This window comes from Ovis canadensis, chromosome 3, assembly GCF_042477335.2.
Source record: "Ovis canadensis isolate MfBH-ARS-UI-01 breed Bighorn chromosome 3, ARS-UI_OviCan_v2, whole genome shotgun sequence".
In the NCBI taxonomy this organism is placed as follows: domain Eukaryota; kingdom Metazoa; phylum Chordata; class Mammalia; order Artiodactyla; family Bovidae; genus Ovis; species Ovis canadensis.
Genome location: NC_091247.1, coordinates 81028209 through 81052280, shown reverse-complemented (window position 1 = coordinate 81052280; position 24072 = coordinate 81028209). Strand labels below are relative to the sequence as shown.

Below are 24072 nucleotides of genomic sequence, written 5' to 3'. Positions count from 1 at the left end.
ACGTGTTGCTGGAAAGCCTGCCCTCAAGTTACTGACTTCAGTTAAAAGCAATGTCTCCAGAAGATCAACAGTGAAAAACACCTATAGACTCAGAAGAATTATTTACATACTAGTGCTTAGTAACATGTAAGCATGATATGTGGGTCATATCAAGCAGCAGTGAGTCAGCTGAGAGTGGATTTCTGGGGAAAGGGGATCTAGAGAAGCTGAGTTGTATTGGCAAGAAGGTCTAGTGATGGGGTCCTGACCAAGGAGGGCAGCTCCTGAGAGAAGGCCTTGGGCAGCCCAGAGGCTGGGGGTGGCAGTGTTTCCTACAAGGATGACCCAGCTGCAGCAAAGGAAGCAAGAGGACCAAGAGGCAGAAAACCGATTTGGTCTTGAAATCCCAAATTTGGGCTATCTTTGCAGCCAGACGCATCTGTCAAGTAGGAAGAAGCCACCTAAAAAAAAAAAAAAAAAAAGGAAGAAGCCACCTGTCCCTTGTGTCTATTTTCCTGTCTACAGATACTGGTTTGGATGAGATTCCTGTTTTGAAATAATAAGGGGGCTTTCCTGGTGGCTCAGTCAGACAGTCAAGAATCTGCCTGCAATGCAGGAGACCCAGGTTCAGTCCCTGGGTCAGAAAGATCCCCTGGAGAAGGAAATGGCTACCTACTCAAGTATTCTTGCCTGGAGAATCCCATGGACAGAGGAGCCTGGTGGGCTACAGTCCATGGGGTCATAAAAAATAGGACATGGCTGAGCAATGAACACTCACTTTTTTCACTTTTTTGAAACAGGGAGTCAGGGTGCTCTTTGCAGTCCCTTTGGGGGCTCCAATGGTTGAGAAGCCATGTGGGTGGGCCTCCAGGCCCACATTTGCACCATATTTGCCATCTCTATTACCTCGAACATCTTGAACTTCCACTTAAGCTTCTGTTTGAAGAAAGGATTCCACTGGATTAGATGATCTCTACATTCCCTTTCCTGTTATAAACTCTGCGGTTCTATGGTCCTCTTAGCAATGTTGAGCAGACAATACCCATGAAGTCTAAAATGCACATGGGTAGTATCTCTGTTCCCATCACTAACTGCCCAGGCATGCAAAGGAGTTTCCAAGTACCAGACAGAGCTGGTGGGTTGCTACTAGGGAGCTTCTGTGAACCTCCAGCAGGGGCTGGAGAGTTTTTCAGTCACTGAGAGAGGCTGGAAAGATGTAACACACTCCTCAGTGTGTCTCATCAGCATGGAGACAGCCTATTTACTAGTCTGTGCTTACTAACTTCCTCTTCCCTCTTGGATCAGATTCAAATTCCTCTGGCTGACATTTAAGGCCTGCCACAACTGGTCTCTTATCAAATCTTGTACAGCTCTCCAAACACACCATGTCTTTTTCAGTTTTACACCCCCACTGGCCTAAATGCAAACACTTTCTTCACTAGTGTGTCCCTGACCATGCTGTCCACCATCTTGATATGCTCTTTTCTCACCACTTACGGTGTTTCCAAATCACGCCCATTAAAACCCAGCTCAATTACCTAACTCCCCTAGGAAACCTTCCCAATCCACATTCTTTTCTGAATTCTTACACTTAATATACATACTATGGAATTAAGAATTCTATATGAATGTCACTGTTGGTTTTTTTCACATGGATAAGCTCTTTTCAACTAGACTGGATCATAACTAAACCTTGACAATAGAGGCTTAATTATATATATCTAAAGTGGTCTCTGCTTCTCAGGTGGCTCAGTGATAAAGAATCCACCTGCCAGTGCAGGAGCTGCAGGAGACTCGGGTTTGATCCCTGAGTCAGGAAGATCCCCTGGAAGAGGAAATGGCAACCTACTCCAGTATTTTTGCCAGGATAATCCCATGGACAGAGGAGCCTGGATGAGATACAGTCCATGGGGTTGCAAAGAGTCAGACACAACTGAGTGGCTGAGTATGCACGTGTGTAAAAAATGGTCCCCACAACGCTAAGCACTACTAAAATTCCTTTCTTTGTATGTGGACAATGAGACCTTCACAGGTTATTTAACATCATCAGCTCTTTATCAGTGTAACTTCACTCATTCACCAATCTGTGAGAATTAACCTTACCTAACAATTAATGGTACCCCACTCCAGTACTCTTGCCTGGAAAATCCCATGGGTGGAGGAGCCTGGTAGGCTGCAGTCCATGGGGTTGCTAAGAGTCAGACATGACTGAGCGACTTCACTTTCACTTTTCACTTTCATGCATTGGAAAAGGAGATGGCAACCCACTCCAGTGTTCTTGCCTGGAAAATCCCAGGGACGGGGGAGCCTGGTGGGCTGCTGTCTATGGGGTTGCACAGAGTCGGACACGACTGAAGCGATTTAGCAGCAGCAGCAAGCCTTTAAAGACTTCTCCCTTCTCCTCAAAGATGTCCTTGACATCCCACCCCCAACTAGCTGGCTTCTATAATACACTTTGACCTCATTCCAGCATTTACCAAATTCTTACATGTTTACAGTTAATTAAATCCAGACCCATCTTATTCACTTGGTTTTTGAAATAGGGACAATATTACTCATCTCTACATTCTCCACTGTGCCGTCTGAATTGCCTTGGATTCACTGGTAATGGCTCAATGAAGGTAACCAAGGTGTTGATTTACCCAAAGGATGAAACATGTCACATGCTAAGGAAAAAAAATAACCTATTATATTACAGTTTTACATAATACTATGAAAATGTGTTGAGGCCATTTAAAGCCTGCATCCCCTGCAAGCTGGGCAATGACAACACTGCCTAAATCTTCCAACAGCAATACCCCAAGAAGCCAACAGCTACAAGTGGAGCAAGACAGATCTTTCTGAGCCCTTTATCAAATGAATTACCACCTCCAGGCTAGGTTTGCAGATTTCTATATTTAAAACATAGAAAGTTGGGGGTTGAATTCTTGATGTGCAGTTGCATAAACAAACTATTTTTATTTCTTGCTGCAGTAAGGAGGAAGCTTTGATCTTGCGCAACTTGTTCAAAGTCTCAGTTTAATATATTGATCACTTCTGAGTGTTTTTACCTGACTAGTTTCCATAAGCTCAGCCTGTCAACAAGAAATACCTCATGTAGTCTCAAGCTTCACTTTTTAAACAGCTTATTCCTTTAAAACTTGATGTAATTTTAAAAGGAATATCTAATGAAGAAAAGGTTTTGTGCCTCAGAAAAGGCTGCCCACTGCTTTGGGTTGAAATGTGCTAACTTAATGTTTCTCTCTGTTTTTAAAACTACAAACAGGATCTCATCCCAAGATATCATGACCTTGAACATTCCTGAGAAGTCTGAAAGGGAAGTGAACAAATGTCAACAAGCTTGGGTCTAAAATATACCAGCTTCATTTCTCTCATCATTCAAGTATGCACGAGGCTCAGAGAGACTTTGAATAGGCTGAGCTGGGGGATTAAAGAGGGGTCCTGATGAGATTCTCCCTCCCTGGTAAAATCTGGGGGTTGAAAGAAAAGCAATTAAAAGGGGGAGGGGGTGGGGGAGCACTGGGAAAACTTTTATTTTGAGAAAAAGAAAAAGAGCATAGAAGAAACAAACCCGAAGCAAACCCAACCCCCAGTAATGCCTGGAAACTTGCTATGTAAGTAACCATCCCTGTTAAGACTTGCTTCCCTTACAGTTTTGGCAGGGACCACAAATGACAGCCTTAGAATGCCACATGATCATCTGAATATTTTAACAACCCATCTCCACTGGATTCATTTCAGCAGCATGGAAGTGAAATGCAACCTGCAGCTGTGGTGAAGGGCTAAGTCCCCTTGAAGGAGTTGTGAAAGAAGGACCTTTTCTTTAGGGAGGGGGCTGGTCCAGAAGATGCGAGGGATAGGGGTAGGGCTAAGGGACACTGGGACAATGGAATCTGACCTAAATCCCAGGATTTCTGCCTGGGAAGTATAGTCTCTTGTGTGAATAAATCTGGTGGTTAGAAAATAACTGCTGTCTTCAGCTGTAAAGCAAAACAGAACTCTAAACCAGGACTTCTGCAGCTGGCCACAGACCCCCCTGGGGCAGAACTGGGCTTGCCACACAAAAGCCAGCCTTAGCTTTGTCTCTATAAGCATATTTTTCTTATGTATTTAGATCCCAGGCCTTCCATGAGCATACCACCTTAGCTTAGAGGGGGCCAGTAAGGAGGAGAGAAAATGGGGAGAGCAAATGAGAGTATGGCTAAGTGAGTGGATACGGAAGGCAGTCTAGGGAAATGCAAAAGATATGAAGGAGGGACTGGGTGGTATCAGGAGCACTGACGGGAAGTTGTATAGGGGAAGTGAACGGGTCAAACAGCTAACACTTTCTGCAAGTAAGAATTAACTTGGGGAAACAAATCATTGGATCTAGGACAAAGAGGAGGTCTTCAACAAACATAAACTCCTTCCATCATCTCTTCCCTCCATCAGCACTGATTATTCAAAAATTTATTTCCCAAGGTGGCTTTCCTAGTAACCTTGGGACCTGTTTTTGTATTCCTGAGAGCCTGTTTTTCTCACCAGTGAAGTGAAAGTTGCTCAGTCGTGTCTGACTCTTTGTGACCCCATGGACTTCTCCAGGCCAGAATACTGGGGTGGGTAGCTCTTCCTTTCGCCAGGGGATCCTCCCAACCCAGGGATCGAACCCAGGTCTTCCACATTGCAGGTGGATTCTTTACCAACTAAGCCACAAGGGAATCAGACTATTATTTCTCAACAGAGTATCAGACTATTATTATTTTTCAAAGTGATGAATATTCACTGCATGCCAATGAAGCCTGGATCCTACCCTAGGCACTGAGTCTCCTGGGATGGCTGCCCGGACAAGGGAGTGTGGACTCCCCATAGAGGCCATGTGGTCCCCTTGCTGCAGGTCACACCAGACGCATGGCAAAAGAATTCTGTGCTGATCCCTTCAGTAGCCTCACCCTCTTCTATGGCTCCAAGCTCCAGACACAAGCCCTGAGAATGAGGGAGTGAAGGTGGGAGTATTTCAAAGGGCAGGGTGATCTACAGTGGCTGACTCTCTGACCCTTGGCCCTCAAATGGGCACTGTCTCAGAAAGCAGCATCGGAATCACCTTGGAGCTTGTCAGAAAAGCAAATCTCTGGCTCCACCCCAGGCCTACTGAAGGAGACTCTTCATTCTAAGGGCCCCACAGGGTGATTCATGTGTACATTAAGATCTGAGAAGCACTGTTATCGAAAATGTTCAGTTACCGCCATTCAAAGCCCTGACTTAAAAACACTGGATAGATAGAGGCAATGTGGTCCAGTAGAAAGAGCCTGACAAGGAGCAGGGAGTTAAGCCCTCCAAAAACGTTAGCTGTTGCCAGGTAGTAGTTACAGCCTGGGCAGCTGTTTGAACACAGGCAAATCCCTCATTTCTCTGGGTTGCACTTTCCCACATGCATGGGGATGGGAGAGAACTACAATAACTTTATGATTCCTTCCGGTTCTAAAGTTCTAGGTCTACAATTCTATTTGACAAGACTGTTTTGCTGCCTTCTCCATACTAAAGTAGGGGCTTTAATAAGTAGTTTCTATGTTTAATACAGCCTGGCATACAGCAGGGCTTAATAAATATTTGTTGAATGAATGGGCAACAAACTGAATGGCCAATAATGGAACAATGGTAAGGTCAACTTAATGACTGATTTTTCAGGTGACCAAAATATGTTATCTTTAACAAACGATGTTTTCAAAGATTTTTTTCTTAATATAAAAATAGGCAAAAAAGCATTTTACTTTTAGTGATGCGTAGACAGTAAAAACAGGACAGAAAAGCAAGAAAATAATTATCATAAGTCTGGACAATAACCTTAGAGGAATGATAGGATAGAAAAGAGATTTTAAATCTTTGTCATTAAAATTTTTAAAAATTGTGATAAAATAAACACAATATAAAATTTACCATCTTAACCATTTTAAGTGAACAGTTCGGGAGTGTTAAGCACACGTACATGGTTGTACCAGCAATCTCCAGAACACTTTTTCATCCTGTAAAACGAAAACGCTCTGAGTAGAACCCTAACTTTCGCTTGGCTGCCAGCCCCTGGCAACCACCATTCTACTTTGTCTCTCTGAATTTGACTACTCCAGGAACCTCACATAAGTGGAATCCTATAGTATTTGTCTTTCTGTGATGGGTTTATTTCACTTTGCATAACGTGCTCAAGGTTCATCCATGTGGTACTGTGTGTTAGAATTTTCTTCATTTTTAAGCCTAAAGTTCTCTTATTCATACATACCATATTTGTTTATCCATTCATCTATCAGTGGACACTTGGGTTATTTCTACTTCTTGCCTATTGTGAACAATACAACTATAACACTTACAAATATCTCTTCATGACTCTGCTTTCAATTCAGTTGGGTCTATACCCAGAAGTAAAATTGCTAGATCATATGGTAATTCTATTTTTAGTTTTTTGAGGAAACCTCCTACTATTTTCCATAGCAGCTATACCATAAAGAGTTTTCACATCATACACACACACACACACACACACACACACAAGCCTGCTCACCACAAATAGCAGACCCTGCTCACCACAACAGAGAAAGCAACAAAGACCCAGGGCAGCCAGAAATTTAAAAAAAAAAGGCCCATCCAAAAAAAAAAAAGAAGACTCTTCAACAAATGCATTCATATACTGTTAAATGAAAAAAGTGATAACTTACATACATACAGCTTAATTTCAACTACATTAAAAAAACACAGGAAGAAAGATGAAGTAACTATGTATATAAAACTGTTAACCAATAGGTGGGTTCCACTGGATGTTGGTGAGAGTAGACTTGTATTTTCTTCCCTAATCTTCTGCGATGAGCACAAACCACACTGGTAGTCAAGAAAAAAAGTGAAAGACATTTAGTAGGACACATTTTTCTTCTCGGGCATCACATCATCCATCGCATGGAGTCTGATAGCCCATTTAGTTTACCACATTTATTCAAAGGGCATGCGCGCGTGCGCGCGGGCACACACACACACACAGACACACACAGACACACACACACACACACACAGGTTTTTCCTTTTATAACCAAAGATGATAGATAACCAGGCTGATTTCTGAAAAAATTTAAAGCCCCAAATAACAGTAATTCCAACTTTCAATCAAAGTAAGTAAATCTTTTCTCCTCTTACTCTTACCTAACAGGGCTTTTTAAAAGTCCTTCCCATCCAGGCAGGACCTGTGGTCCAGCTGGGACGGCAGGGCTGGAATCTGCACAGAGCAGGGGCAGCAGACAGGGCTGCGAGTGGGGCTGTGCTGACTTCCTCTTCAAAGTCCTCACAGCCAGCCTCGCCAGGCCGGCAGCTGACCCCTATTCCCACTTGGTTTGTGGCCTGGGTCAGCTTAGTTTTCTTCCAGTAGTTGGTAAACCGTCTTTGCACCAGGAGAGAGATAGTAAACTGGACTGAGGAGAGAGGGATGGCCGGGAAAGGGGAAGGAAGGGACTCGAAGGATTAACGAGCTGATTTCCATTAAGGCTTTGACATCTTGGAATGAAAAGCGGACTGTAAGAGCAGAAGCCCAGTCCTCTACTCCGGCCATGCTGCCAGTTGGCCATTCATCACCAAAAATTCCCCAACAAATCCAAGGCTGTTGCTTAATCACCTCATATAAATCTCTATTAATCTTGCAAAGCCAAAACACAAATACATGACAAAAGTCTTTATGTATCCTCGATTTTGGGGTCAAAATGTTAAAAAATGGAACTGATCATCCAATGGCTCCAATGAACTTTTTTTTTAAGCCTCCTTTTGGGGAATAAATAAATGACCTCCTCACTAATGTTTTAGTATCTATTAGACTGAATAAACTCAAGCTAAATGATCAAATAAACTGAAGAAGGAAAGAGCTGTTGGTGCTAAAATTTGAACCGACTTTTTTTTTTTTCTTTGCAATAACAGTGATGTTTCAAGCTAAACTCAGAAGAAACAGAAAATCCTTAGCAGGCACAAAGGAACATTTACTATTCCTCTTTCGTAAATTGCTGGGGACATAAAAGGGCCTCTTCAGCAGTGAAATTTGGAATACTTTGTATTATAACACCTTTCGGGGAAAAGCATATGAGAATATAAGTCAGGGGTTGGCTTTAAGAAGGGCCCACCCAGACCCAGAAGTGGCTCGTCTAAGAATGGAACTCCCAGTGCAGACAAACAGCTCTTAGGACAACACTCTCGGAGGACCTCAAGGACAGGGCAGGCATGTGGCAGGCTGAGGCTTCATTATTTATATTCGATTTTATACTTTCCTATTTAGGAAATTCAAAGTTATCCTGCCAGTGACATGGATAATCCAGAAAAACTGACACATGGGTTTGGGATATATTGTGTTCTGGCCATGTGTTTTCCTCTCAAACTCTATTCTAGGCTCTGAACACATCCTGATTAATATGGTAAAAGTGTGCTGTGGAGTAAGGGGAAGCCTGGTGTTACAGACCACCCACAGAGTGTAAAGTTCACACTTGGATAATAACGAGCTGACTGTACTGGAAACATAAAAGTGGCTTTCCTAGACTCTGGGCAAGGAAGCTGGAAACCCAGCGAATTTCAGTGATTCATGTCTTTGTTTTCTAGGCTGGAAAATCATGGAGGAAAATCAGAGAAGGGGAGGGAGAAGGATAATGAAAAGACTAGACTAGGAAACTGCAATAGGAACCACAGGGAAGGCCGAGAGGATTTTTCTAGCTGAAGAGGAGGCTGGTGGCAGCTTTGTCATCCATCTTCAGGCCCTGTGCAACATGAAGGTCCTTTCAGATGGCTGGCCTGTTACTCCATCTCCTCCTTCCAAGAAGGAACTGACTCAGGAAGCCAGAAGATGATGAATCTTTTTTTTTTTTTTTCCCTGTCTTCAACTTTTTATTATAGAAGTTTTAAAGAATATACAAAAGTGGAGAGAATAAAATGATGAGGCCACATAGACCCACGACCAGACTTTAACAATTCTCAAAGTGTGTCTGCTCTTCTTAATCCTCTCTCCTTCCTCAAGCTGTATTAAAGCAAGTATCAGACATCATAAAGATGATGAATTTCTATGAGATTCATCAAGGGGCAGCAAACTAAGGGGGGCAGAATGTCCTTCCGTACAGAACTTGAAGAATAGGAGATTCAGATTTTGTCTTGGGGCAGTCCTTGCTGGAAGCTGAGGTTTCAATAAGATGATGTCCCTGACTTCCTGATTCCCAGGAATAACAGCTAAGAGGACCAGGCCCACTAATTGATAAACAGAGGAGAATATGAATATGATCACAATTCCTGTTCTCTCAGAAAAGGTATCTTGGGACCTTCTCTAAAAGCCACACAGAGGCAAATGATACTAGGCTTAAGGGAGCAGTTTTTGGAGAGGAAACAAAAACTGGACTAAAACTGAGAGGCTCCCTTTATTGGCATTTCAGATACTAGAGAATTTCCCATCAATAATCCTGGTCAAAGCTACAGTTGCTTAGAAAACATAGAGCCTCACATCTCCACTCATTGAGAAATCCTTCATCAGATCCCTTTCTTTCTTTCCTTTTAAAATATATTATCCATGTAGTTGGCTGCACTGGGGCTTAGTTGTCGCACTTGGGGTCTCTGACCTCCACTGTGGCATGTGGGATCTAGTCCCCTGGCCAGGGATAGAACCTGGGTCCCCTGCATTGGGAGTGTGGAGTCTTAGCCACTGGACCACCAGGAAAGTCCCTGGGTCCCTTTCACCTAAAGGTCTCCTTTAGGACCCTTCACTGTGTGGCTTCCATGCATTTCCTCAGTCCCATTTTCTGCAACATCCCTTATACTTTAGGTTTCAGAAGAGCTAACTTCTGTGTAGTTCTCCACACTTATCAAGGCATTCCACATTGCTATGTCTTTGCCTATGACATTCCCTGAGCTTGGAATATCCCTCATCTGTCGTGACCACTTGGTAAAATTCTTAACTCTTGAAGGCATCCTGCCCACCCACCCCCCAGGCTACTCCTGTACCTACTATATACTTCTGTTACCACACTTTCCATATTCAATGAAAGTAATTTATTTACACATCTTTCTTACTTCCTGGATGGGGCCCTTTGATGCCAAGGCTAGTTCCTCCTATATCTTTGCATCACTACAGCTCCTAACACAGAGGTTATCGTGTAGTCTACGCTCAATGAGACTTTGCTGAATTCCACTGATTTGTGGGTCTCACATTAGCCATTGTTTGCCTTACCACATAAGGTGGGGAGCCCAAGGAAAGTGAAGAAAAGCACATTTTTTGAAGAATAAAAAAGAGGCTGCTATGTTAGACAACCAAGATACTAGTCATTAATCAAAGGCAACATACTACAGCGTGGAATGTGGTAGGCTGCGGGCCTCTGCTGGACTCCTTTCTCCTGGAATCACAGAGGATGCACACGGGGGTGGCAAGTTCTCGCAGTAACACTGTCCAACCAATGTCAGGTTCTAAGACACAGATATCGAACACTGTGTTACACAGAGGCCTTCCTGTATATTCGAGAAAGTTGAGAAATTCTTCTTACTCCATCTTTCACACAGAAAATGCCTTAAGTTTCAGAATAAACTAATGATGGCAAGGATGAAAAAAAAAAATGTTATCTAGCCTCCTTTGCCTGGCTTATTCAAGCTCCTCCACTACATACCTAAAATGGCAACTTGTATCTTTTTCTTATTCAGCCCCTCTGGGCCCCTCTGTGCCTGCTTAAGTTTTATACCAGTCTCTCATCTCTGAGTTGCCATGGTGTCCGGTAGTCTGTACTACGATTCAGTCAATTACTGCCTTTCATTGCTAGGTTATCTAACACAGGACTGGGCACATAGCAGATTCAAAAAAACCAAACTGGTGGACAGATAAAAAGCCATAGTACATGCCCGCCCCGTCACCCAGCAGTTTTAGAAAAATTGTCAAGAAAATATTTTTCTTTCTTTACCACAACCCAAAGTTTGAAAAAGATATATAACTCCAATAAGTTTAGAAAACTCATGCCAGTGACTTTTAAAACTCCCACAACCAGGAACAGCATTTCTCCAGTGTATTCCTAACCCCCGATAACTCCGTGCTCATGTGGGGCTTTAACATACCTCTTGGCCAGCCAGAGCTTGGCTTTGGTACAAACAGCGACGTCAGCCAGTTCCTGCTGAAAGTATGTATTCATTCTGTATTTGGCGTCTGAGAAGGCTTGTAACAAATGAAAAACCTGAACCAAAAAAAAAAGAGAGAGAGAAAAAGCAATATCCTGCTGTGAAAATATATTTTTCCTAAATGTCCAGTTCTTCCCTCTTAGGTTTCCTCAAAATATTCCCCTCAAAGGAAACAGGCACCTGCAAAATGTGGCTCTGGCCTCTTTGCAGGAAAAGCATGTTGATTTTGGAAGGACGCAGCAAGTGGCAAAAACCTTATGTCTTTCATCTGTACCTGTGCTCTGGGTTCCTTACCAAGTCTAGAAAAAGATGACTATTCTGTGACCAGTCATTAGATGCAAGAGTTTATTACTTATAAACAGTCTAAAAATTTATTTTAGCAAAGAAATACAAACATCTTTATCTTAGCAGTCTCATGAAAAAAAAAAAAGTACTTAAAAAAATTTATTTCTGCATTTACTTATTTTTGGCTGTGCTAGGTCTTCGCTACTTGCACAGGCTTTTTCTCTAGTTGCAGAGGGTGGGGGCTCCTCTCTAGTTCCAGTGCACGGGCTTCCCATTGCGGTGGCTTCTCTTGTTGCAGAGCAGAGGCTTTAGGGTACCTGGGCTCAGTGCTCCCTGTGTCTAGAGCACAGGCTCAACAGTTGTGGCACACAGGCTTGGTTGCTCCACGGATCCTCCTAGATCAGGGATTGAACCCGTGTCTCCTGCATTGGCAGGCAGGTTCTTATCTCCTGAGCCACCAGGGAAGGCCCTCAAACAGTATTTTTAAAGTCAAAATCTGACTACACAGGAAAAAAATCAACTGTCTGTGAGTCTAATCTGGTTTGGGGCTTATCAGAATGGGCTTGGCTGAAGAAGCAGGCTGTAATGACGCCTGCCTTTGCAAATACTGGATAGTGATGTTTGTAAACTACTGAGATTTTTTAGATCTTTTCTAAGATGTCAGGAGCTGAGGCAGCAGTGCAGAACCCTGCTTTCTTACTCTTCCATGACATTATACATTAGAATTAAGCAGAGCAAGACAAATCCTGTTGTCTCTCTCTAGCTGCCTATATTTAGAACGAAGGCCACAATTCCAGCAAGGCCATGGCACAGGCCACATGTGTGTGTACTGGTTTGTGTCCATATGTGTGCCTTGGGTCTATCCAGTGATGACACTAACAAGGCCTCGGTGAGAAGTACTAACCTGCAGCAGAGAACAAAAGTGGATGAGGGCATAAACGAGATCCACTGACCTTAGCTAGCATCAAGGGAAAAGACATATCAGAGAAATCCTTCAGCTCCTTTATCAAGGGGAGGAGGAGGGTGGAGCAAAGCAAGCACAGATAAACACATCAAGAACTTGGAAGGCCTATTTTAATAATCAGAGTGTTTCTCTCTCTGTTGTATCCTTTACTGGGGCTGCAGATGATTCTTTCTAAACAGCATGATTCCACTTTTTCTTCTCTTTCTCTCCTGTCAATGAAGGGCATAACTTTGCGAGTTAAGTATGGAAAGGAAGTAATGAGAAAAAGCAAAAGGTCAAGATAAGAGATCCAGAGCCATCAGACCCTAAATGGGGTCTGAGCAGGCAGGTTTTCCTGGCTCAAAGATCTGCAATTTCTAACAACAAATATATGCTGTGCGAGCACCTCTGGTTTAGAGAGTCAGTTTTGATTATTTTATTGTATGGAATTGCTATTAAAAAAAAAAAATTTTTTTTCCCTAAATAGGAGAAGGCACACAAGTCCCAGAGTGGAGTCTGAAAACGCTTTCTCTAATAATGGATCTGTTATTTCAGAAGCAACAGATCAAATATCACTACTTCACCGCACCCCCATAGGGACCTATACCGCCCGTCGTGAAGTCTGGAGCAGTGGTTCTGGCTGGGGCTTCTGTTCTTATGTGGTGACTGCCAGAGTGAAAAAAAATCACCTCCCTCTGCCTGAATCCCCACCATCCTGAGAGAGTTGGCAAAGCCACTGGGCCTTGCTTTACTTTTCTCCACAGCTGCACAGAACCAACCACCGCGGCTTTTCATGGTGTCACAGGACTGTAATTAATCAGCAGACACCAGCAAAATACATGACTTTGGAATTTACTTATAAAGAAAGCTGTGAGATTTTTCAAACGCCTCTCATTTAGAAGCAATCACTTCAAAAATAACTCCTGATGGATGTTTAAACTTCGTCCTATATTTGCTCACCTTACTTGGCAAAAACAAGGCTGTTTTTGAAACGCTTGGTAGCTCTGGTTTATGAAAACGGGCCTATGAGTCCATCAATTCTGTCACCTTGGGCACAAACCAGACAACAATTGTGATCCTGGTTATTCACCAGGAACGGAGTGCGGTCTGTTTACATGGGGCCAATGGTGGGGGAAGGTATACTTAGAAGAACCTTGGTGGCAATAAACATGCAGGAGAAACAGAGCGATATATGTGAAAGACGGGGTCAGAGGAGACAAGGAAAATGGGGGTGGGCAGGAGGGGGAGAGAAGACAGAGGGCAGCGAAGGAGAAAAAGAGGCTTGTGAGCACAGGTCTGAAACAGGTTACTGTGCTTGAGAAAAAGTTTTCTTTAAAGATAATTAATGAAAATGTTTGAATATATGACTACCCTCCTATCACATGAAGAGTGCTGGGTTTGAGACTTCCCTGCTGGTCCAGTGGTTGAGATTCCATGCCTCCAACGCAGGGGCTGAGGGTTCAATCCCTGGTCAGGGAACTAAGATCCCACAGTATGTGCGGTATAGCCAAAAAAAAGAGTGCTGGCTTAATTCTCTCAAGGAAAATGAGGCCATCCTTTGCATGAAGTTCAGAAGTGAGGCCAGACTTCTGGAACTCTGGTCTAAGGTCAGGTCTGGGAGTTCTAGGCAGCTCCAGGAAGGATCACTTGTCCATCGACTCTGCAAGGATGGCAGGGGTGAGGCAGCTTCTCCCCACAACTCCCTTTCTGACGTTCTGGTCCAGAGGAACTTTGGGCAAACAGCGTGGCCAAGCCCAGGCCTGGGATAATTAGGAAACTGCATTAAACCAAACACAGAGAAACCCAAGCTGCCAGACCTGAGGATGATGACTAACTGGACCCACAGGAGAACCCTGAGAAGTTCAGTGTCTTTAGGTGTCCCAAGGTGGCAACAGGATTACAACATTCAGTCCAAAAATATTTATTAAACAATTATTATTACCAGGCGCTATCCTAGGGGCTGCAGCCGAGAACACACAGAATCCCTGCTTTGCTGCAGCTTACATTCCAGTCGTAGATAAACAAAAATATCAGTCGTTTCCCAGACTCTGCCTGGTTGGGATTTATAACCTGCACAATGGCCTCGTCATCATTCTGCTCTTCCACACGACCCTCCAGCCTCCACCACATCCAGGGCAGAGCAGGGCTCAACAAGCATTTGCTGAACTGATGCTGATGTTTGCTGCCTCTTCCTCTATTACCTCTGCCTTTAGGACACACACCCACGGGTTTGGTGAGCGGCTGGTGGTGCCAAGCCCAAGTCATGAGCAGAGTCACAGAGCTGGATAGTGCACGTCCCTTACTCCATGGATTCCTAACCTAGTGGACTGCTAACCCAGTGGGAAAAGCAGGGAGGCTAGATCAATGATCAGAACGCAACCCTGTTGAAGGGGGTGAGAGGAGAAGAGACTTTGGAGCCAAGTGGACTTTGGTGGAAACCTAGTTTCTAGCTGTAGGGCTTTGGGTCACTTGTTTACCCCACAGTAAAGACTATAATATTATCTATAATATAATGAGTATAATATTATCTGTAATATAAAGAGTATAATAACATCTATCTGGTAGAACTACAGAAAGATTTCAAAGAACATATATATAGATAAATAGTTGGCACATGCTAGGCACCTGACCAAAACGCTAGTTCTCTTTTTCCATCTCTTCCCTCCCTTCTAGCCCTCATTCTAAAAATAAACAGAGAAGGCTTTGCAGGAAGAATGATAGCCACATGCAGCCTTGAAAAGAATCTTGCCAGAATTGGGAGGAAGAAGACACAAGCAGAGGAAACTGAGTTATTAAAAAGTGTTAAAGAGTATTAAAATATTGGTATTGCCAACAAAAAAGTGAACATTAACTTAAACTATTAATTTTTAATTTAATTTAAAATACATATAAAATACTAAATATACTTTATAATGCAAAATAATAAATGAAAAATAAATACAATTTTATTAACTAAATTAATTTAGTTAATAATGATGTATCAATATGGGTTCATTAATGGTAATAAGCACACCACTCTAATACATAATACTAATAACAGGAGAAAACTGGGGAGAGGGCGTAGGGAAGAGAGGAATGACATGGGAACTATCTGTACTCATGTTTTCTGAAAATCCAAAACTGTTCTACAAAAACCCCATTCAGTAAAAGAAAAATATTGGGACTGCTCAGGGGACAGCAAATAGTCGCAGGTAACAAGAGTGAGCCAGGATGTGTGCAGGGTGGTGGGAGACACAGATGAAGAGAGGGGTCAGGTTAGACAGGGAAGGATCTCAAAGGCAGCATCAAGGGATGTGTGCTCTGTTCTGGAGACAGCAAAGACCGCTTCAGAGATCAGATCTCTAATTCGAAAAGGAAAAGCCAGGGACAGTGAGGAGGCTGGGTCAGAAGGGGTCAGGTGAGTGAGACTGCTGCCACTCTAGACAAAAGGTGGTGGGGCTTGAAACCAGAGCCTGTAAACCAAGAACAGACTGTGGACCAAAAGCGGCTGCAGATGTTTTATTTGGCTTACAAGGTATTTTGAAATCGCCATTTGTGAACTGGGAGATTTCACATCAAAATCAACCTGATGTTGAAACTCTTTGGAAAAATGAGAAGATCCAACAATTCTGTGACACCCCTACTTCATGCCGATCTAAATGATGGCAGCAGCAGAACGCAGAGGGAAGGATGCAGCTGAGAGACGTTTTGGAGGCAGAAGAAGCAGGACCTGGCAGTTGCTGAAGACCCGGCATTGAAGGTCAGGAAAGCGACCTTCCCCCAGGGCAGCTGGGGATGGAGGGCCAGGCTTCAAGACCAGGATCATGAGAATAGGTGGCAGGACTGGGAATGAGGGATGGGGAGTTAACGAGTTTGGTCAGGAATATCCATGTGACGCTTGTTAGGGTAATTTATCTTGCAAACCAGGAATTCTTCTGAGAGTGAAAAAGAGCACTATTAATAATCATACTGGGACAGACCGAGACAGTTGGTGACCTCCAGCCATGGCAGACCCCTTGGAGAAAGGTTAGAGTGGACTTACGGATGTCTCCAGCATACACACACACAAAAAAAAACAAAAAAACCCCAAAAACAAAAACAGGAGGAAGCTTTATTGACTTAAGATAGTTGTCAGAAGGAGACAAATGCATATAGAAAATGACCAAGTGCAAACCAGCATCACCACCCCCGACTCTCACAGGCCTGGGACTGCCCAGAAATGAGGCAGTCACACCTGCTCTGAGGAGGGGGTGGTCAGGAAGCAGCTAGAGGGACCTAAGACTCCCTGTCCCTGAGATGCAAGCGTTAATGAAACTCTGGGAGAATCTGAAATGAGTCTGGAGAACAGTCAGCCTCTGCCCACCCTCATCCCATGCTAAACACAGAGAGACTGAGGGGCACCCCCAAACATCTTGGTAAAGCATGGAGTCCATTTTCGCAGCTTTGAATCTCAAAAGTGACTCCACAGAGCAAATGGAATGCTCTTTGAATAAATGCCACAGGCCTAAAGAGAGTCATGAGTCAGATCCCTGAAAGAACTTGAGCTGCACCAGTGAAATACGTCTGGTTTATGCTATTGGACTAAAATAGTGACTTGTGTTAGACAAGATCAAGATGATATATGGCTGTTTGGGAATGCAACGCTAAGATGGCTTTTCCTCTCCACCAAGCATGGCTTCTAGGCAATTTCCCCCCTTATAAGATCAACAGCAGCTGAGTTCCAGAAACCAGCAGGATTCAGCAATAACAGGACCAGGTTTAGCCAGGCGGGGGAAAAGGACAACTTGGAAGAGAAAAGGGATGTTCATTTCAGAGGTCAGATATAAATGAGGTGAAGGTATCCTTATCAGGAACAATCCTGCTGAAGACCCACAAATCTATCCCCCTTTGCAGCTGTATTTATTTCCTTAAAAACAAAAGCCTGGTCTTCTTGGGCAGCACACAGACTGGGGGCAAACACTTCTGCCCCTATCACATTCAGTACCAAGTATAGAATTTCTGTATCTGCTACTCTGCCTCCTGGCTTTCTCTCCACGCTGCTCCAACCCCCACAGCAAAGTCAGAGCCACATTTTTCCAAGCTCAGTGTTTACACAGGATTTTATTTCGGCTGGTAAAACATCTGTATTTTTTCAAGGACTTAAATAAATGATCTATGCCGGGAATGTACAGTATAGGGTGATGTCAGGCCCCCTTTTCTTTTCGACTCACTGGGCAGAACAGGCAAACATTGTTTCAGCCTGTAGCTGGGAATGTGAATATTTATCCTGTCGACTTAATTCATACAAACAGAACGAAAGGCAGGCAGGCAGAAGTATTTTATGGCTTTAAGTCAGACTGAAAGGAGGTGGGGTGAGAAGGGGGGTGGCTGAAGAAGGAATCTAAACTTTCTAATTCACAGAAACATGCCTAATCATAGAACTGCTGGGAAACGGATACAGCAAAAATTATTTAAAAGGCAGATTGTGTTTATTTTTTTGCATGTGTGTGTTTGGGAGGGGGAGGTGAAGTTGGGAAAGTGAGAGAGAGAAGAGTTCTCTAACTTCTATGCCATTTCCAATCATTGCAATGTGTTTGAGGACTTAATTTTCTGCTTTAGGCATATTAATCTTATTCTTAACCAGAGCACAGGCTTCTGACTCCCACAGTGCAGAGCACAGCGCTTGCTGGGTACACGTACCTGCCTGTGTCATCTGTACAGACAGTTCCACATACTCTTCTTTGTTACCCGCCCTGGAGGGTGGACTGGAGATGTGACCCTAGGATGCTGGTCATCCAGAACAGGCTTAGTGGGCATGTGCCACCCACGGCTACTTACTGATCTAACCTTAGGCTGGAGGGCAGGTCCAGGAAGCATTTCAAGTGGTTTCTCCCCCAAACCGCAACCTGTTTATCAGACGAGGACAGATCCTTAGAAAGGTCTGGGTGAATTCCCAAAAGGTGACACTTGGCTGTGTTGTGTTGTTGCTGCCAGGAAAAGGATGCTAATTACAAAGCGTCATTACTTCCTAGCTGACTCTGGCTTGGGAAGCAGGCCATGAATATCTCTAAGGATTAAAATGTACAAAAACAAAGTCTGTGGGGACCTAGAAATTCACTTTGTGTCTCAAATGCATGCCTTCTCCTCTGGTAACACTCCTACTGTTTCAGTTCAGGAACCAAAAGATCTTACACCTAGATGATGCAAACAACTTAACGACTGGTCTGTCTCCAAAATTCATTTTACACATGGCTGCAGAGGATTCTTAAAAGCCAAGCCCTGATCGCATCACTCCCATATTCAAAATCCTTCAATGATTTCCAGTGTCCTAAAATAATCTTCTGGGCACTGAAGGCTCAACCTGTCTTTCTAGTTTCCCCTCCAACTTCCTCCACTTCATGACCTATTCTGTGGCTGTGAGTGATGATTTCCCATTCCTGACAATGCTTTTCCATCTAGGAACTTCCTTCCATTTCTCCCCACAACCTCTCCAGCTCTGCCTAATGAAATTCATTCATACTGTAAGACTCAGCTTATATACTACCTCCTCCATAGAGCCTTGCTCAGCTTTTATCACCACCTCCTATCCCCACCCTAAGACTTTCCTACACAGTGCCCAGTGACTCATTTCATTTGATTTCTTCTTTTAACTTTTCAAACCCTGTCATCATGGTTATCAATCCATAATTTCCCTTTCCTGGAGCATGGCTCACTGAAGGAAAGGACTGCATCTTGTTCTTTGTAGCCTCTGGACTCCAGGGATATACAGCTTTATCTGGCAGAAAGAGACTCAATCAACAGAGCATGTATCCATCTAGAGTACTACCCCGGCCCCTTGCCTGGGTGGCAGGAGCAGAACTTATATTTGCAGCAGCAGGTAGAATGTTAAGAGTCAACTCTCTAAACTCTCCCCACACAATAGGGTTGGAGGAAACACACAGTATTAATAAGAGAGTACAAGAACACTCCAGGATTCTTGCCTGGGAAATCCCAAGGACAGAGGAGCCTGGTGGGCTACAGTCCACAGGGTTGCAAAGAGTCTGACATGACTTAGCAATTAAAACAACAAAACAATAAGCAGTGAGTATACATTTGTCTTAGATCATCTCTGGCCTGCAGTGAGAAGTTCCATCACCCAGAAGAAGTGTCAAGGATGCCAAGGAGTTGGGTTAGGATGAGGTTTAGAGTTAGTTTTCACCAAACATATAGAGAAAGGCTTGCTTAGCAAGAACTAACAATTTACAAAACACTGATACAATATCTGTTCTAACTTAAGAGTTTCTAGCTTTAGAACACAAACATATTTCTGAAAAGCTACATACAACATTTTTCAAATTACAAATTATTTCTTTGTAAAATAAATCCCAGTTTAAATTATTTAGGGACAGCTTTATTATATGTGATAACTTATTTTTTCTAATATCTGGATCCTCAAACTATTGAGTTTCCTGAGATCAACAAGTAACTCTAATGCAGTAAACCTCACTAAGGAAAAATAAAATTTGTTTACTCAAGACAGTTAATTGAAAACAATACAGGGAATTCCCTGGTGGTCCAGTGGTTAGCAGGCTTCCCTAGTAGCTCAGACAGTAAAGAATCTGCCTGTAACATAGAAGACTTGGGTGTGATCCCTGGTTCAGAAAGATTCCGTGGAGGAGGGCATGACAACCCACTCCAGTATTCTTGCCTGGAGAATCCCATGGACAGAGGAGTCTGGCAGGCTACGGTCCACAAGGTCACAAAGAGATGGATAAAACTGAAGCGACTTAGCCTGCCTGTCAGTGGTTAGGACTCAGCACTTTCACTGCTGTGGCCCTGGTTTCATCCCTGGTCAGGGAACTAAGATCTTGTAAGCTGTGTGTCATGGCCAGGAAAAAAAAAAACTGAAGTTGAGTGTTGGGCATAAGGGATTCATTATATTATTCTGTCTATATCCATGTATATTTAAATTTTTTATAAAAAAATTAAAAAATATTTACAGAGGGAGAGAAGGGAAAGGAAAAAAACCCAGCTATAGGACATAGAGATGAAATCAATATAAAAAGATCTTATGATCTTGTGCAAGAAATAAGATATGTACATAAATAAAATTCAAGGTAAAAAACAGTAAGTGTTGTAAGAGAGATAGAGAACAGAAGGTCCAGATATAACCAAAAGAAGATGATAAAAGTGACACAAACAGTAATGAAAAGATTGACTTACTTAAGATAGACATGGAACAACAGACTGGTTCCAGATAGGAAAAAGGAGTACATCAAGGCTGTATATTGTCACCCTGCTTATTTAACTTATATGCTGAGTACATCGTTAGAAATGCTGGGCTGGATGAAGTACAAGCTGGAATCAAGACTGCCGGGAGAAATATCAATAACCTCAGATATGCAGATGACACCACCCTTATGGCAGAAAGTGAAGAGGAACTCAAAAGCCTCTTGATGAAAGTGAAGGAGGAGAGTGAAAAAGTTGGCTTAAAGCTCAACATTCAGAAAAAGAAGATCATGGCATCTGGTCCCCTCACTTCATGGGAAATAGATGGGGAAACAGTGGAAACAGTGTGGGACTTTATTTTGGGCTCCAAAATCAGTGCAGATGGTGATTGCAGCCGTGAAATTAAAAGACGCTTATTCCTTGGAAGGAAAGTTATGACCAACCTAGATAGCATATTCAAAAGCAGAGACATTACTTTGCCAACAAAGGTCCATCTAGTCAAGGCTATGGTTTTTCCAGTGGTCGTGTATGGATGTGAAAGTTGGACTGTGAAGAAAGCTGAGCACTGAAGAATTGATGCTTTTGAACTGTGGTGTTGGAGAAGACTCTTGAGAGTCCCTTAGACTGCAAGGAGATCCAACCAGTCCATTCTGAAGGAGATCAGTCCTGGGTGTTCATTGGAAGGACTGATGCTGAGGCTGAAACTCCAGTACTTTGGCCACTTCATATGAAGAGCTGACTCACTGGAAAAGACTCTGATGCTGGGAGGGATTAGGGGCAGGAGGAGAAGGGGACAACAGAGGATGAGATGGCAGGATGGCATCACCGACTCGATGGACATGAGTTTGGGTGAATTCTGGGAGTTGGTGATGGACAGGGAGGCCTGGCGTGCTGCGATTCATGGGGTCGCAAAGAGTTGGACACAACTGAGTGACTGAACTGTACTGAAGATAGACAACCAACTAGTTCTTTGAGAAATAATATAGTTGGGTCTGTATCCAAATATTTGTACTAAATAATTTTAACATGGAGAAAATAATCAAATGTTAAGAAAAAAGAAACCATAAAAATGGCAGAAGAAAACAGGAAAATGTTTTACAATTTTCAGGCAAAAACAGTCTAAGAATGAACACAAAGCTATGAATAAAAAAATAAGCAGAAAAATGATGTGTTTATAACATAAAAACTGAAATATTTTGTGTAGTGAAAACTACCAGGAATATTCAAAAGTATAGGTAAGCCAGGGGTAAAATATTTGCTAATTCCCCTAAGGAACAAAGCTCTTGCAAATTAATAACAAAAATGAAAGTAACTGAGTGAAATGTGGCAGGGAGTTACACACTTCCTCATTCATGGCACCCTCAGCACCTCAATAATCTTTTCATGGTGCCTCTAGGCCAAAGGAAATACCTAACAGTTCCATTTATTAAGTAGTTAGGTCCAAACAACCTAATAAGTATTTATGCCCTACAACTTAGGACCTGTTTGAAAAAATAAGACACATAAGTTGAAAGCAAAAATATTTTTATTTCATTCTTTAATAACCACAATTACTTACTAATGGGATGTGTGTGCCTGCTGGATACTTTATAACTGCAAGCTCTGGAAATCTCGGGATTCCACTACCTTCGTTCCTGTTCCACATGGATTTTCTCGTGGGACTAGCTCTTTATTACAGCAACTATCAAACACTCAACTTTGCAAAGACATACAGAATCATCAAAAGGAATGCAGTGTGAGCTAATGCTGATAACTGTAAATGACTTCAAGCGAGTAGTTCACATAATATCTCACAGTGTCATTGTCCTTCTCTCCCCCAAACTGAAAATATCCCACAACACTTTGGCACACACTTTGGGAACGGCAAATCTGTTTAGCCGAGAACATAAACAAGCAATTCACAGATGAAATACAAATAGCCAATAAACACATGAGGACATGAGGACACGTTTAGTTTCATTAATGTTTAAGGAAGGGCAACTCAAACAATGAATTTTTAAAAGAGAAAAACAGTAATAAGCAGAGAATTTTCTCTAAAGGGTAGGACCCATCAATATTTGGGATAAGGAAACAGACATTCTCATTCATGGTGGGAGGAGGAACTATTTCAACCTTTTTGGGAGGTAAGGAGCAGGGCCACATTGCTGCACATACAATGTATTCTATATAGATGGGCTCATCTGTTTGTTAGACAAAGCAGCAATTTGGAAGTGTCACTGTTGCTATCAACATGGAAAATATGAACTTTCTTTAATCTTGAAATACCCATTTCTAGGAATTTATCTCACAGAAACATTTACAGGTATGGGCACAGAAACAGATGCCCAAGGATGATCTCAAGCAGCACTTACTATAAGAGGAAAGTTTAGAAACAGTCAATACAGGACCAGTTGAAAAAATGATGGGATATTCCTACATAGTATCCCATCATGTCTAGCCAAGCAGTGCCTTCATTAAAAATAATGTTGTAGATTTACATGGATCAACATGAAAATATCTCTAAGACACACTGTTAAGTGAAAAAACAAGCTGCAAAAATAGTATGATCCCATTTTACCTGATGCCAAATTATTAACATCATGGGGGTTGGACTTCTACATGCAGCACTGTACATTTCTGTAGTTTAGAAAGTTTCACAGTAAGAATGTATTACTTTTTAAAACTTCTGATTTTGAAATAATTTCAGCTGACCCTTGAACAACACAGGTTTGAATTGCGAGGGTCCATTTATACATGCAGATTTCTCAGCAGTAAATACTACAGCACCACAATCTGTGATTGGTTGAATTCGAGGATGCAGAGAAACCTTGGCAACGGAGGGCTGACTTTGAGTTCATTGTTCAAGGGCTAAGTGTAGAGCTTCATCATAACAAGTTGCAAAAATAGAGTTGTTCCTTTCAGTCAGCATCCTCTAACTGTGACACCTTATGTAACTGTAGTTCTATAACCAAAGCAGAAAACTGACAGTCACATTACTGTTAACTAGACTATATATCTTATTCAGTTGTCATCATATTTTACATGTATTTATTTGTGTGTTTGTGTTGGAGCAGGTGGACAGTTTTAGCCCATGCCTGGATTTGTGTAGCCACCACCGAAATCAAGACACAAACTGTCTCATCACCACAAAGGAAGAAGAGCATTATTTCTGGTATCAGAAATAATAAAACAAAATAACATTCTTTTTATCATATATTTCCCAACTTAAACTCAGTATGGAAATTCATATACTAATAATTATTGGGACGGGTGGCTGCGTGGCATTTTTCACCACAGAAATCAAAGAAAAGGAACTTTCAACACATCAAAGAGGTGTTCTGACTTTTCCAAGGCTCCCCCTGGGTTCCTCCTCTGACTGTTCAGATCTGTGCCCAAACAAAGTGAGGAAGAGCCAGTCGGGGGAGAGACCCACTGAGGGTGGAAAAGGCTGGCCACTGGGGAGGTGGGGAAGGGCCAGCTGGAGAGAGAGCTGCAGGAGTATCTATCTCCAGGGTTGTCTCCAGCAAACAAAGCCAAAGGAAATGCAGAGTTATTATACTAATTTGTATTTCCCAGACTTTAGAGAAGCTGTA

At 42.6% G+C, this 24072-nt stretch overlaps 1 protein-coding gene across 3 annotated transcripts in view; it reads right to left on the bottom strand.

Moving 5' to 3' along the window:
• Positions 1-24072, bottom strand: part of THADA (THADA armadillo repeat containing) — a 328815-nt gene that overhangs the window by 89808 nt on the left and 214935 nt on the right. For all 3 annotated transcript variants that reach the window (XM_069583453.1, XM_069583452.1, XM_069583454.1), the window contains one exon: positions 11047-11162. In XM_069583453.1, the coding sequence (XP_069439554.1) occupies positions 11047-11162 (116 nt within the window). The remainder of the gene's footprint in view (positions 1-11046; positions 11163-24072) is intronic.